General features: G+C 37.3%; 2 protein-coding genes across 4 annotated transcripts in view; one reads left to right on the top strand and one right to left on the bottom strand.

Annotated features, from left to right (window-relative positions):
• The window catches only part of LOC125036490 (U5 small nuclear ribonucleoprotein 40 kDa protein-like), a 9087-nt gene extending 545 nt beyond the window's left edge, over positions 1-8542 (bottom strand). Inside the window, exons 1-7 of the mRNA XM_047629115.1 lie at positions 8358-8542; positions 6345-6474; positions 5777-5950; positions 4677-4816; positions 3222-3290; positions 1873-2076; positions 1416-1581 (exon numbers count right to left, since the gene is read on the bottom strand). Coding sequence (XP_047485071.1) covers positions 1416-1581; positions 1873-2076; positions 3222-3290; positions 4677-4816; positions 5777-5950; positions 6345-6474; positions 8358-8465 — 991 coding nt within the window. The 5' untranslated portion in view covers positions 8466-8542. The remainder of the gene's footprint in view (positions 1-1415; positions 1582-1872; positions 2077-3221; positions 3291-4676; positions 4817-5776; positions 5951-6344; positions 6475-8357) is intronic.
• A 422-nt stretch (positions 8543-8964) lies between these two features.
• LOC125036612 lies at positions 8965-12619 on the top strand. 3 transcript variants are annotated; one of them, XM_047629356.1, is made up of 4 exons: positions 8965-9161; positions 10000-10471; positions 11020-11132; positions 11522-12616. In XM_047629356.1, the coding sequence occupies exons 2-4, from the start codon at positions 10061-10063 to the stop codon at positions 11712-11714; spliced, it is 717 nt and encodes a 238-aa protein (XP_047485312.1). In that variant the 5' UTR covers positions 8965-9161; positions 10000-10060; the 3' UTR covers positions 11715-12616. The 3 variants fall into 3 exon arrangements, with proteins under 3 accessions (XP_047485312.1, XP_047485313.1, XP_047485311.1); XM_047629357.1 differs by lacking the exon at positions 8965-9161 and adding an exon at positions 9189-9271 and having other exon boundaries at positions 11522-12619; XM_047629355.1 differs by lacking the exon at positions 8965-9161 and adding an exon at positions 9419-9599 and having other exon boundaries at positions 11522-12619.
• Positions 12620-13476: the final 857 nt, after the last annotated feature.

Raw genomic sequence — 13476 nt, 5'->3', positions numbered from 1 at the left:
GGTCCTGTGTGTATCTGTCTGTGCATTTCCCTGTATTTGTGTGTCCCTCTGTGTGTATCTGTATGTCTGTGTGACAGTGTGAGTGTATGTGTGTGTGAGTGTGTGAGTGTGTGAGTGTGTGAGTGTGTGAGTGTGTGAGTGAGTGAGTGAGTGAGTGAGTGAGTGAGTGAGTGTGTGAGTGAGTGAGTGAGTGAGTGAGTGAGTGAGTGAGTGAGTGAGTGAGTGAGTGAGTGAGTGAGTGAGTGAGTGAGTGAGTGAATGAATGAATGAATGAATGAATGAATGAATGAATGAATGAATGAATGAGTGGGTGAGTGAGTGAGAGAGTGAGAGAGTGAGAGAGTGAGAGAGTGAGAGAGTGAGAGTGTGTGTGTGTGTGTGTGTGTGTGTGTGTGTGTGTGTGTGTGTGTGTGTGTGTGTGTGTGTGTGTGTGTGTGTGTGTGTGTGTGTGTGTGTGTGTATGTGTGTATGTGTGTCTTCTCCTTCTCCTTCTCCTTCTCCTTCTCCTTCTCCTTCTCCTTCTCCTTCTCCTTCTCCTTCTCCTTCTCCTTCTCCTTCTCCTTCTCCCTCTCCCTCTCCCTCTCCCTCTCCCTCTCCCTCTCCCTCTCCCTCTCCCTCTCCATCTCCCTCACCCTTACCCCTTCCCTCACCCTTACCCCTTCCCTCACCCTTACCCCTTCCCTCACCCTTACCCCCTCCCTCACCCTTACCCCCTCCCTCACCCTTACCCCCTCCCTCTCCCTCTCCCTCTCCCTCTCCCTCTCCATCTCCCTCACCCTTACCCCCTCCCTCACCCTTACCCCCTCCCTCACCCTTACCCCCTCCCTCTCCCTCTCCCTCTCCCTCTCCCTCTCCCCAACTTCAACTTCTTTAACCTCTCCCTCCCTCCTCCAATAGCTTTCTCTTTAATAAAGAAATCAAGACAGCTTGGTTTCTGTCTTTATACCCTAATCTCACCATTCATCATAATTTTGTAAGGCCCAGCTCTTGAATATTTTCAAATAGATTATATCGGTTTTTTCATGTAATCACTCCAAAACTAATGGTTCCTCCAAATTGATCTGTTTCTTTATATTTCTCAATGCATCTTTACCTCTACCCTTCCCTCATCCCTTCTAAGCACTTTACTATCCAAATTAATTCAAGTATCCAACTCACAGCCACATTTTTATTTCATATTTCTTCTCTTTCTTCTCAATCCAATCTAACAAGAAGAAACCCCCCAGATATATCTCTCCCTAATATCAATAAATCTATCAAGTCCCAACCACCTTTTCCCCATCCCTACTTTCCCCAACTGTCCCTGCCCCACTCTCCTCCACACAACCCTACAACCTCATCTTTCTTTCTCTTCCGCATCCATCCAAACCCCACCTACCAAACCGATCCCAACACCATACATCTCAAGAACTCACTTATGGGCTCCTTCGGATGGAACTCGACCGTGTTGACAGAGCCATTGTGTCCAGGCAGTTTGTAGAGGATGTGCCTTGAAGTGGTGTCCCAGATGTAGGCATGGCGGTCTGAGGAACCTGCAGCCACCCGGCGCCCATCAGGGGACCAGGCACATCGCAGCAGAATCTAGGGAGAGGGGTGGAGTAGAGTTCAAAATCAATATGGGTATCTACCATAATAATGCTATCATTATTACTATTACTAAAATCATTACCATTACCACCATTATTCCTATCATCATCATTACCACCATTATTCCTATCATTATCATTATCACCATTATTCCTACCATTATAATTATCATTGATGTTGCTAATATTATTATGATTAACATCACTATTACTACTTGTACATCTTTATTACTGACAAAACTACTTAACTGCTATCACCTATTGTCTCACCCACTCTAATACCTACATTCTCGAAATTGTGCTGGTGTCCCTGGAAGATCTTGACACAGCGCTCCTGGGGGGCGAAGGGTCGCACGTCCCAGATCCTGACAGTGTTGTCCATAGCATTGGAGAGCACATAAGAGCCATCAGGGGAAAGGCTTAGGCCTGTCACCGTGTCGTTGTGGCCACGCATCCGATACAGCAAGCCATTCTTGCGTAGATCCCAGACCTGTAAGGTGAAGGTTGTGTCATCAATTTTCATTTTTACTTATAAAATCTTCTTTTCCTTTTATGTCAAAATGAGGTAACTTTTTGGTTCTTAGACTACTTTATGCTGTCTCTCTGTTCATTTACCAAAAAAATTATTCCCTCTCATTTTTCTTTTTTTCTTTTGAGTTAGAGTCATCATCTTCTGCTCATTTCTATTTCTTTGTTTTATATTTTTATTATCTTTTATCTCTTATATCTCACATAATTTTTCTCTAATACCTTTAAATTCTCTTAAGTAACTGCATAGCTAAATTATATTTTTAAGCATGATCTTTCTTAACTAAATGTAAAAATCACATTACTAATACATATGTAACAACTACATTTGTGCCAAGTAACATTAAATTATACTAATATAATTCAATTACCCATTATAATCATCAAAAGTATTACTTCCACTTCTACTACTTCTCTGTACATTGGCAGCACTTTGACAGAATAAAGTTCACAGCTCTCTAATCACCATCTCAATACATTCTTGTGTTATCTACCACATCCATAAAGCCAGATCTTGAATCTTTTCATTCATGGCAAGCACCACCACTTGCCTCATTGATTTGCATGTTTTTTCAATAGAATGTTTGGATGTGATTTGCATCTTTTTTCTTTTCTTTATTCTTTATCAAAACATTTTGTATATTATATTTACACTTTTAAATAAAACATTTTGTTTACAATTTGCATGTTTTTCATGATAATTCTTGCATATGCTTCACAGTTTTTAACAAATTCTTGCATGTCATAAGTCGGGTCCAGGGATTGCCCGTCTCATCTAGTCCTCACTCAAACAAATTGCCTGTCCCTGCCACAGACCACAGATAGGTAACTGGTTCTGATATCCAACAATACAGACAGGTAGGGAGGATACTGACAAACTCTTTATCCATATCCAGAAGGGGATGAGGGATTAGCAGGTACCAAATTTTATCCATTTTGAGGTCTCTTACAGTGAGTGGTAGACACAAACACCAAGGTATAAGTATGTAAATATGCATACAAATCTAAAACATTAATGTGTAACTTTAATGTGTAAATCAATATAAAACAAATAAACAGATATAAAAATAAATATCTCACAAAACAAACTTTGGTTATATTCCTCACCTTCATGTCATTATCAATACCACCAGATATTACTTGTTCTGCTGTGTCATTGAACGTAACTGCCGTGACCTGGAAATGCATCAAGTTTATTAGAAACAATGAAGTTCACTGAAAATGAACCTGAATATACCAGTTCTCTTTTTAGATATAATAATCAATTACCTCTGTTATATTACACTACAGTACAGTGGTTCCCAACTAGTGGGTTGTGACCTTCCACAGGGGTTTAGCAGGGCAGTGCAAAGCCTTGGAGGAAAAATTATTGTTGTCAATTTGGTAGGAGTCTTTCAGTGCTCATATTATGAATATTCAATGGAGCCATGTCTTTAAGGAATATTCTATTACAAATGTGTTAATAACATTTGTACAGATTACTGATATTTCTTCCCAGCCTAAAAATATGTACCTATAAAAATTATAAATGGAATGCCACAGACTTTCAATCTGGCAATAACTAAACAGACTGGCTAAAGTTCTTAACCTGATGCCACTGAGGATGGCATGTAAGTACATACCATGCCCATTGAGTTTAGTTTATTAATCAAATGCCACCAAGAAAATGCTGTGCTCTTTTTTTATTCTCTAGTGAAATGTCTCTGCACATAGATGGCTCTGCAAGTGCTTAGCGACAACGGAGGTAATTAGTAAACCTTGTGACTTTACCTGATTTCAGCTTTCCTTGAACTGGCTGGAAAAACATTTTTTTTACTAATGCTATGAATATCGATGATGTTATTTTTATTATAGACATTATATTTACTATAATGTTATACACATTAGAAACAGCAATATAAAATAATGTAAAATATTTTAAAAGATCAAGTAAAGGGTAAACAGGCGAGACAGGCAGTACCTACACGTCATACCCATCGGCAAGGGGTTAATATTTAACCCAATGCCGACGGGTATGATGTGTACAGACGTGCTATGCCCACTGTGAGTACTTGTTTGATTGTTTTTACACATAGATGGCTACACTTGTACTAAGTCACCAATGAGCCAGTTAGGAGTACTGCCTGTCTCGCCCGTTTACCCTTTTCTTTGATTTACAAAATATTTTACGTTATCTTATTTTGCTGTTACTAAAGTTAAAAAACATTATAATAATTATAATGTTTATAATAAAAATAACACCATTGATATTCATAGCACTAGTAAAAAATACATTTTCCCCACCATTTCAAATCAGGTAAGGTCACAAGGTCTACTAAGTGACTCCTTTATGGCTAAGCACTAGCAGAGCCATTTATGGGCAGACATTTCACAAAAAAATATAGAAAATAGGCACAGCATTTTCCCCATATTTTGTTCATTTTCCCCAGTGGCATTGGGTTAGCAAGACAAATTCTCCATTCAAAATGAAGAAAAGCAACAAAGCATTAAAATAAAGAAGACAACATTACACATCCTTTCTTACATCCTTAAAAGTGATCACAATCATTTCCACTCCCTCACCTGGAACGTATTCTGTAGTGTCGTTGCCGGTCTCTTCTTTCGGACGTCCCAGATGAGCACTGTGCAGTCATCACCTCCACTCACCACTAAACTTGGGCCTCTTCGTGCACTGTGGACGCAATTGACGAAGCTGCTGTGTCCTGGGAATGGAGAATATTTAAATAGGAGCTGTATATTTGTTTTTTATATTTGGCTTAACCCATAAAAAGACATGCATACTATATTTAGGCACACTCAAATGATGCAAGGCAAATTGAACCAATATGCCCTCTAGATGCTGGAAAATTACGGACTCTTCAGGTGTCATGATGCAGATCCCAAAAATAAAATTTATAGTTAGTGCTCACTAAAGTCAATTGAAAGTGATTTTTTAGTATGCTTATCTGCCATATCATGGCACACCTTGCCCAAATGTCAGAAGGCACATATCCATACTGCACATGGTCAAGGCTGCTCTAAGCTGTGCACTAAATACTTGTCCCCTTACTTGGCCCTGACAAGTCACAAGATACAGCTATTCAAAAGAAGGCTTAAAGTCCTTTTTTAACTCCATGTGGCAGCCAAAGTGAAGAGAACAGAATAAATGTAGGCTCTCCATGCTTTAAATTTTTTATTCAAGTGAATGATGTGGCTCTGTATAGTGAAGGGAAATCCTACTGTAACAGACCTAAGGGTTAAAGGAAATTATAATAATGGTAATAGTAAATATAACTCCAGAAAAAAACAGAAAATATTGTTAATCACATTAAGCACAACAGAGAGTACTTATATCACTAAACTATGTAATGTCTTGAATTTTGCATTCAACCCATCTGCCTCCACCACACGCCCATCCCTTTCCTCATAAGCCCCCTTATTCTTCTTTTCTCTTTCCATACCACTGCATCTCCCCCTTCCCTTCCATCAACTACTCTCTTCATCTTCTACATCCTATTCCTACTCCACCTACCCCCATACCCCTCCACCTCCTCTTCTCTTCTATCCATCCCACATTTCCATTACCTTTGTTTCCCCAACTCCATCCCCAACTTCTCCCCTTTCCTCATGCAACATGCTAATCCTTACTCACACATCCTCCATCTCTATCTCCTGTAACATACCCTTAAGCTTCTTAACCCTAGTGCCACTGGTAGTGTCCCAGCACATGACAGTCTTGTCTGCAGAGGCTGTGTAGAGTGCACCACCATCCGTCGAGAAGTGCATGTCTGTGATGGCGTTGGTGTGGCCCATCAGCATGGCAAAGTTGTCACACTCGCCATACACATTCCAGAATACTGAAGGAGAGAGCAAACGTGAGCAAAATATGTACTGAGAAGAATAGGATAAAATTTAATGTTTTACAAGTACTGCATGCTCACCTTTATGTCATGGTTAATTTTTTTTTTCACTTACTGGATTCATGTCAGTGAGATTTAGATATATTCTGCTTTAGCTAAATATAAATAGTAATTTTTGGGATTTTGGTAAAAAGATAATTGAAAGTAAAATTAACCTGAAAGTATTTGAAGTTTACACTATTTCATTCCAAAAAAAAATGATAAAGAAACAATTTAATGATCAAAGCAACATCCCAACACAAACCCATCTAAATCAATGACAAAACTTTCCAATTACAATATCCAGGTGTAAACCTCATTCTAAAACTCCAATCCAACCTCAGATACTCACAGATCTGTCTATCCATGCCTGCTGTTACAAGGACTTCTCCTTCAGGGTGGAACCTGGCGCAAAGGATGTCTCCCTGGTGGCCTGAGAGCTGCATGATGGGTGCCATCAAGCCACTGGTTCTAGGTGGGCCCTGTAGAATGCAATTTGCATTAGGATCTGATTGCTTTTATCCCTAACTGGCTTATTTATACTAACTCTTTGTGCAAGAAAACATGTACTTTCCATTGTAGTTTCTTGTGAATTTTGTTGCACAAAACTGGCTTCACAAGTGTCAATCAATAAGCCCAACATGACCACACCAGATTTTTGCATCCCTTGAATTTTCCAATAAACATATTCATTAATATCAATATCATTATCACTATCATAATGTATTAAAATACTAACAGCAGTAAAAGATTAAAAAATAATGATTTTTCCATAAATCAGGGAAAAGTACAACCAAGTGTGAGAGGTCAGACAAGTAACTGACCTCTTGGTAACTAAATACATGTTGAGCCATCGATGTGCAAACATAATCAGTAAAACAAAATCACAATTACATGGCATGTATGTCATTCCATCCCAGCACTAAGGTTAAGCAGAGTTAACAAATATCATATGCCTGAAAATAGGTTTCAAATAAGTTACATTTGATGTTTTTTCCTTGGAATGCACACCTTACTTATTGTTAGAAACAAGTGCTGTCAATGACTTTTCCCTCTCTTAGGCAAATCCTAATTTGATATTTTTATTGTATAGTTTCAATTGAGACACAATAATAATTAATCCACCACAGGACTGCCTACACAGGATGTAGAATAATAATAAAGCTCTCTTCCTTTTGCAAGAAAGTATTTAGCTTTGAACAGAACAGTGTTTTGGGAATATAACAAATCAAACTGCAACAGCATAGTCTACATGACATAAATTAATTCAGATAAGCAGTTATTCCTAATAGGATAAGAAAATTAATAGTTATGTGTATATCTCAAAACTCTGTATTAAGATAAAGGGGAAATTAGCCAGTAAAATTACCTTTGCCATTATTTACCCTATGCCATACATACTTGAGTATAATATTGCTATATGTATTACATCTAACTGCAAGATGTGAGAAAAACAAAAACCGTCAAAAAATGGAAAAAAAGGTCTGCCATTTTTCCTATATAAATATATATAAACAATCTTTTAAGATAAAGCTGTTCCCTAATGTTTAACCAGTCAACATATAAAAATAAAAAAATGGTAACCACTACTAAATTAGCTAGGTGGAATAAATGAAAAAAAATATCAATTAATTCTAATCTTGAGAGTAAACAGTGAACAGGACTATGCAATTCTGAAGATATAAAAAATAAGTCTTGTTTAAAAAAGACAAGCTATCTGAGACATCACTTTGGTAATCACAGATATATAATGATAAGATTATGACAATAATCATGATAATGATAATTATCTTATAAATGAGGATAATGATAAAGATAATAATAATAATTACAATACAATGCACCAGTAATAAAAATAAAAAAATCTAGTAAATTTCTCAAATGAGCTCACATCTTTAAACCTATCAAATTTAGAAGAAATGGACTCCTCTCAATATCTACTTGGCAGGCATATGCACCAATAATTGTCTGCAGAATCAGTAAATATACACATTATGAATGGCTGGAAACTTATGTAATTTGTACAACTTCGGAGGACTCAGCAAGCCTCAGCTGGGTTGTGATTTTAACCACTCAGAACTGTCTGGGCATTTATCTTGCAAATAAAAGGGGGTTGGGGGGCACCAGTCTCCCTCTCATGTTGGCAAAAATACATAAATACTTCAAAATCCAACCCTGCTATTTCCCGGGGATAACGCATGCCCTCCACAGCCTCCTTATCTATCGTCGACTATAATCGATCGCTTCAAATCCACAATATAAATCATGAAGAACCCATTGATGCCAAACTCGATGCATTTTACGATGTAGTTATGGTCTAGAAAATGACCTAAAACTCGTATGCAATGTTTCCCTCAAAACTTACACTTTGTATTACTGTTCCTTTTTCCCCCGAATGAGCCACCATCTCATGACGAGACTTTTTGGTAGGTACAGCCACGGCCATATACTCTGCCTTCCGTTTCCCCTCCATTTTGGCCGAGAATTTTGAGATCAAATAAAGGTTTCCTTCGAGGACGCTTCCACCTCGCCGACTCCCTGCTCCGAAACGTAAACATGAAAGGTAACGGGCTTAAAGCTCTGTTCTATGATATATTCAAGAATGTTTAGGTTATATAGTTTTCATTTTACTAACATCTGGGATTCTTGATTATTTATTTGTAATCATAGAGATGTCATTAGTATTATATCTGCCACAAGGAAATAATTTAGGTTCGTAGATGCTTAGCGGCGGAGTTTTCAAGTAAAATGTTTAATTTTCTTCAAGATATAGGCAAATAAAGATCTTTATTTATCAGAAAAGTGACAAATATTGTGACTTTCAGTACCAGATACCATATCATTGATTTGTATAGCAGCAAAGATGAAGGAATTTATAAAAAAAAAAAAAATCAAAATTCTCAATAAAGGTACTATCCAAGGCATTCACATAACATTTCCAACGTTCATTACACCATCAGTCCTAATTTTCTCCCTTCGTTTACGGGGATCAATAGTACCATAACATATCTTTATATCAAAGGTCCTTATTGTTTACTTTACGGATGGATCTACTATTTTGAAAATCTTCGGGAGATTGTTTCGTCAAAAGCTACTGTTTATTAAGACTTTAATAAGATTAATGACGAAAGGGACAATTGTGCACTGACGACGGTGTGTTATGTTTAAGGTATGTAACGAGTCTGATAGGTGACAGAGCTGTAATAATAAGAGTATAAAATAAGTTTTTTTTTTCCCTCAGGTCGTGACAATCCTCCTGTTGCTCTTTGTGATTATTTTGTAAGTTTATTTGCTTCAGATAGTGGCGGTGTTGTATTTCCTTTGTGATTATTTTGTTATTTTCAGTATCATTATTTGAAAACGAGTAGGACGTCATAGTTGAAGTACTGGTTTCTTAAGAAGCTTTTTAGAGCTTTTATTCCGATGAAACTTCATTATCGTAATACTTTAAAGTAAACCATGACTGTGTGAAATGAAGCAGGGAATAAGAAACAAAATGTCTTGCCATTTGGAGAGAAACTAGATCTCCTTGGACAATAAAACTGGTTTCCTTGTTTGATGAAATGTTTAGCCTCACTCAGAACATCATAGTTTATTGTTCTTTTCTGTGGGTAGTTTTGCTCTGTGTTTGTATTTTTATGGAGATATTTCACTAGAGTGTGCTAATTTGTTTGTATAATTTCCACTGGAGTTCTTTAAGAAGTTACAGTTTTGTTAATATATATTTAAAATTATCATTAGAATATTATTCCCCATACATGCTGCTGACCTTGTGTTATTTGACAGTGTCATCATTGGCCCTCTATTGGCTCTAGTATTTAATCATCAAGCTCAGTCTTGTTCAGGTTTTGAATAGTATACAAGTCTTGTTTTAAGTCTTTTATATGCTCCATCAGTCTTGCAAGAATTAATATATTTTCTCATGGATAGGAAATACATATTTGATACTTGGGACTATCCAGATATCAATGAAAAAACAGTAATTCACTCTTGTTTGATACTTTCAGAATCTGTGGTATAATAAGGCACTTTGGTATAGAAGAAAAAGTTTTTTTCATCATTCAAGAAATGCAGAAGAAAGTAGTTGGGGGAGAACGGCACATCTACGTAAAACCTAGCGATGGACTGGATCCTAGTGGTGCACGCAGGAAGAACCCTAAAGAGAAACCTGTTCTGGAAAACAGAGAGATGAGGAACATCCCCATAGCTCCAAGGCTAAGCCAGGAAATTAGGAACATTGCGGCACAGTCCAGTGGTGCTCTGACCATCCATGGCAAAAGAGGGAAGAAGAACGACCATCCCATCATTCCAACTCCCCTGCCAGAGAGTGCAGAAGGGGTGTATGGAGAACCCGAACTGCATTCAGCTCTGAGGGTCAGTCAAGCCTTGTGGAAGGTGAGAGATGAGGAGCCTGACCTGTCAATGATGCTCAAGGAGAAGCTGGACTCTCCAAACACAGCAGTCAGGGTTAAGAAGCAGGTTGGTTATCAGATGTTTTGCAGATTAGTGATTCTGTAATTTTTTCCTTCTTTTTTATGAACCAGATAGTAGTTTTTGCTTAACAATATCAATTATAATAATAATAATGTTGATAGCATTAGAAGAAAATGAAGGAATTGGGAAATCAAGGAAGGTCAAGTTAGGCCTGTGAATTGACTCCTTGGTGGTTGAGCTCTTGTGGAGCCATCTGTGTGTAACAAATTCACCATTAACTACAGTGGATAGTACATATATTCATGACCGATGGGGTAATATCAGTTACGCAGTGATAAGTTTTTCTGATTTTGCTTTCTTCATACTTTTTTCCTCTCTCATCTCTGCAATTATTGTTAGTATCATAATCATTTTATTAGTATTATTATTAGTGTTATGCTTCTCTTTTCATTTCCTTTTCTTCCTTTCCATCTTCCTTTTTTCTTATCTTTTTAGGTTCATTTATTTATATTTATTACTAGAAGCTAAACCACGATGCAGGTAAAGCAACCATCTATGCTCCTCACAGTCCTTCCCTTTTCCCCAATTTCTAGAGAGCAAAGCGAGTGAACGTGACTGGGTCACGGCAGATCTTCAATGACCTTGTGTCTGTTGACGTCAAAGAGCAGGAATTGGCAGCCCAGTTTGAAGATCAGCTCTATATGAGGTATTTAGGGCAGTAACATCTTGAGTTTTGATAAAAGGTCATGATGACAACTTTAATTTGATATTGAATATGTGTGTGCATGTGTGTGTGTTTATGTGTATTTGTCATAGAGGATATGAAGTTCCTTTTTGTAAAAAAAAAAAAAAATTCATATAATATTTTTTATTCTTAATTCAATAGATTTAGCTTTGTATATATTGTATTTATTCCTTGAAAAGGTTAAAACAATGTGTATGCTACTGTGTGTTTATTAAATACCAAAAAAAAAAATAGAATATATTTTTAATTTAAGAAAAGGAAACTCTTCCTTTGTCATACCCTTTTACTCTTTCTTCTTCTTCCTCTCCATTCGCTTCTGTTGAGTCTTTCGTTCCCTTCCCTTTTCCCAGAGCAACAGCAGTCCAGCCTCGAGCCAGACCTCGTGACCCTGAACCACAGCTAACTGATTACCTCAACATGGAGGATTACATAACCACCTGTCCCATCACCAGCATACAAGTGCACCCTCCGTTTAACAGTGTCAGGCCTCACAGGGTTGGGAGGGAGGAACTGTGTCATTTGTATGGTCAGCTGATGGAGTGAGAATATGTGTGTGTATAGTGTGTAATATGTTTTTGCACATACCTGTACATTAGATGTGTTGAATCTTGTGCATAAATTTTTTAAAAGGAGAAAGGGACAGCTTCCTATTCAAATATATTTTTTATTTCTTCTTCTTTATACTATTTTACTGGTATAGTATATCCTGTTAACTGTTCTAGCATGTGATTTCATTACGCAGGGCATTATATGCAATAGAATATATTTAACATAATACATAATTATATTTGTATCAAATTACAGCTGTTTTTAGTTTACTGTGAAATTGCTAATGCATCTGCTTTTACACTAGTGCTGTCATCTTAAATACTGATATAATATATTATTGATGTTGTTTGCATGTATTGACATGCTATTTTATCATTCCTATATCATTATAGTGAGAAAAGTTTAGTCCTACAGAAGTTGGACTTTATTAGCTAATAAGAAAATTAGACGATTTATTTTTGTACTCTGGATATAAATAGATGAACACAAGGACTTCCTTATGTAATAATCATTTTCGGTAAATGCAGTAAGGATGTTTAGTGTTTGAGGAGAGTTACAAAACTTGTGAGCTTACTCTGTGATAATATGCATACATTGATATGGGAGTTTTGTATGTAATGGTTATTTATATATATACATATACATATATATATATATATATATATATATATATATATATATATATATATATATATATATATATATATATATATATATATTATATGTATATATATTATATGTGTATATATATATAATGTATTTTTAGTCTATACCCCCCCTACTATAGATTTTACTTTTTATAGAAAGTAAATAGACATGACTTAATAATACAGCAGAAGTACAGCATATGGTAAAAAATAAATTAAGAGTAAAGGACATGAAGAGTCTGTTATCTTTAAAATAATTTTGTTAGGAAATACAATGTAACATGTCTTATTCATTTGGCATTACACTTTTTTTTTTTTTTCTTAGAAGTTTTTCTTATTCCCCCATAATGTATTTTATAGAGGCTGCCCCACCTACAAATTTGAGTCTGAGGTAGCAGCTCTCAGATTCAGACTTGGACTCACTCTACGTGAAGCCAGACAGGAGGCACGTCGACGAGGTTTTTCTCTTACCCCCTACTCCAGTAATGTCTCTCACTCTGCCTCTCCCCCAACTCCCAAGTTCCTACAACCTCTCCTAAACCTAACCCCCCTCCATCTAACTTCCCCTCTTCTACCTCCTACCTTCCCCAGTCAAATTCTTATGCCATCCTAAATCCAGACACTCCAATTTCTACTACAGCCCCAACACCTTCCCCTCTCCCTCCCCGCACTACCTGCAGCAGACAGAATAAACGTTCCACCCCCTCTTCCCCTACCCCACAATCACCTCCACCTTCCTTTGCCCCTATTCTTCAGACACCAGACTTCTCTTCCCCTCTCACAAGAAAACCTTTATCTCACAAAACTCCTCAACCAACTCCATTACAGAAACTCTTGAAGATATTCAGAACTACATAATCGAGTCCCAAACTTCCTTCAAATTCTACAACTCTCGCTCCCCCCACACTCAAAGTGACTGCCGATATCCATCCTCCTCCTACTCATATTCTCCCTACACCCAATCCTCCTACCCCATCCCAACAACCCCCCCCCCCCCGACTCCAGCCCCACCTACATTAACCTTCCCACCATCCCTTCTATCCCTTCCACTCCCTCCTGGATACACACGTGAATCCCTCATGTCACAAGTACCCTTTTCCCCAGACCCT

The sequence above is a fragment of the Penaeus chinensis genome, chromosome 21 (assembly GCF_019202785.1).
Source record: "Penaeus chinensis breed Huanghai No. 1 chromosome 21, ASM1920278v2, whole genome shotgun sequence".
In the NCBI taxonomy this organism is placed as follows: domain Eukaryota; kingdom Metazoa; phylum Arthropoda; class Malacostraca; order Decapoda; family Penaeidae; genus Penaeus; species Penaeus chinensis.
Note: the sequence above shows the minus strand (reverse complement) of the source record. Positions and strands in the feature narration are given on the sequence as shown.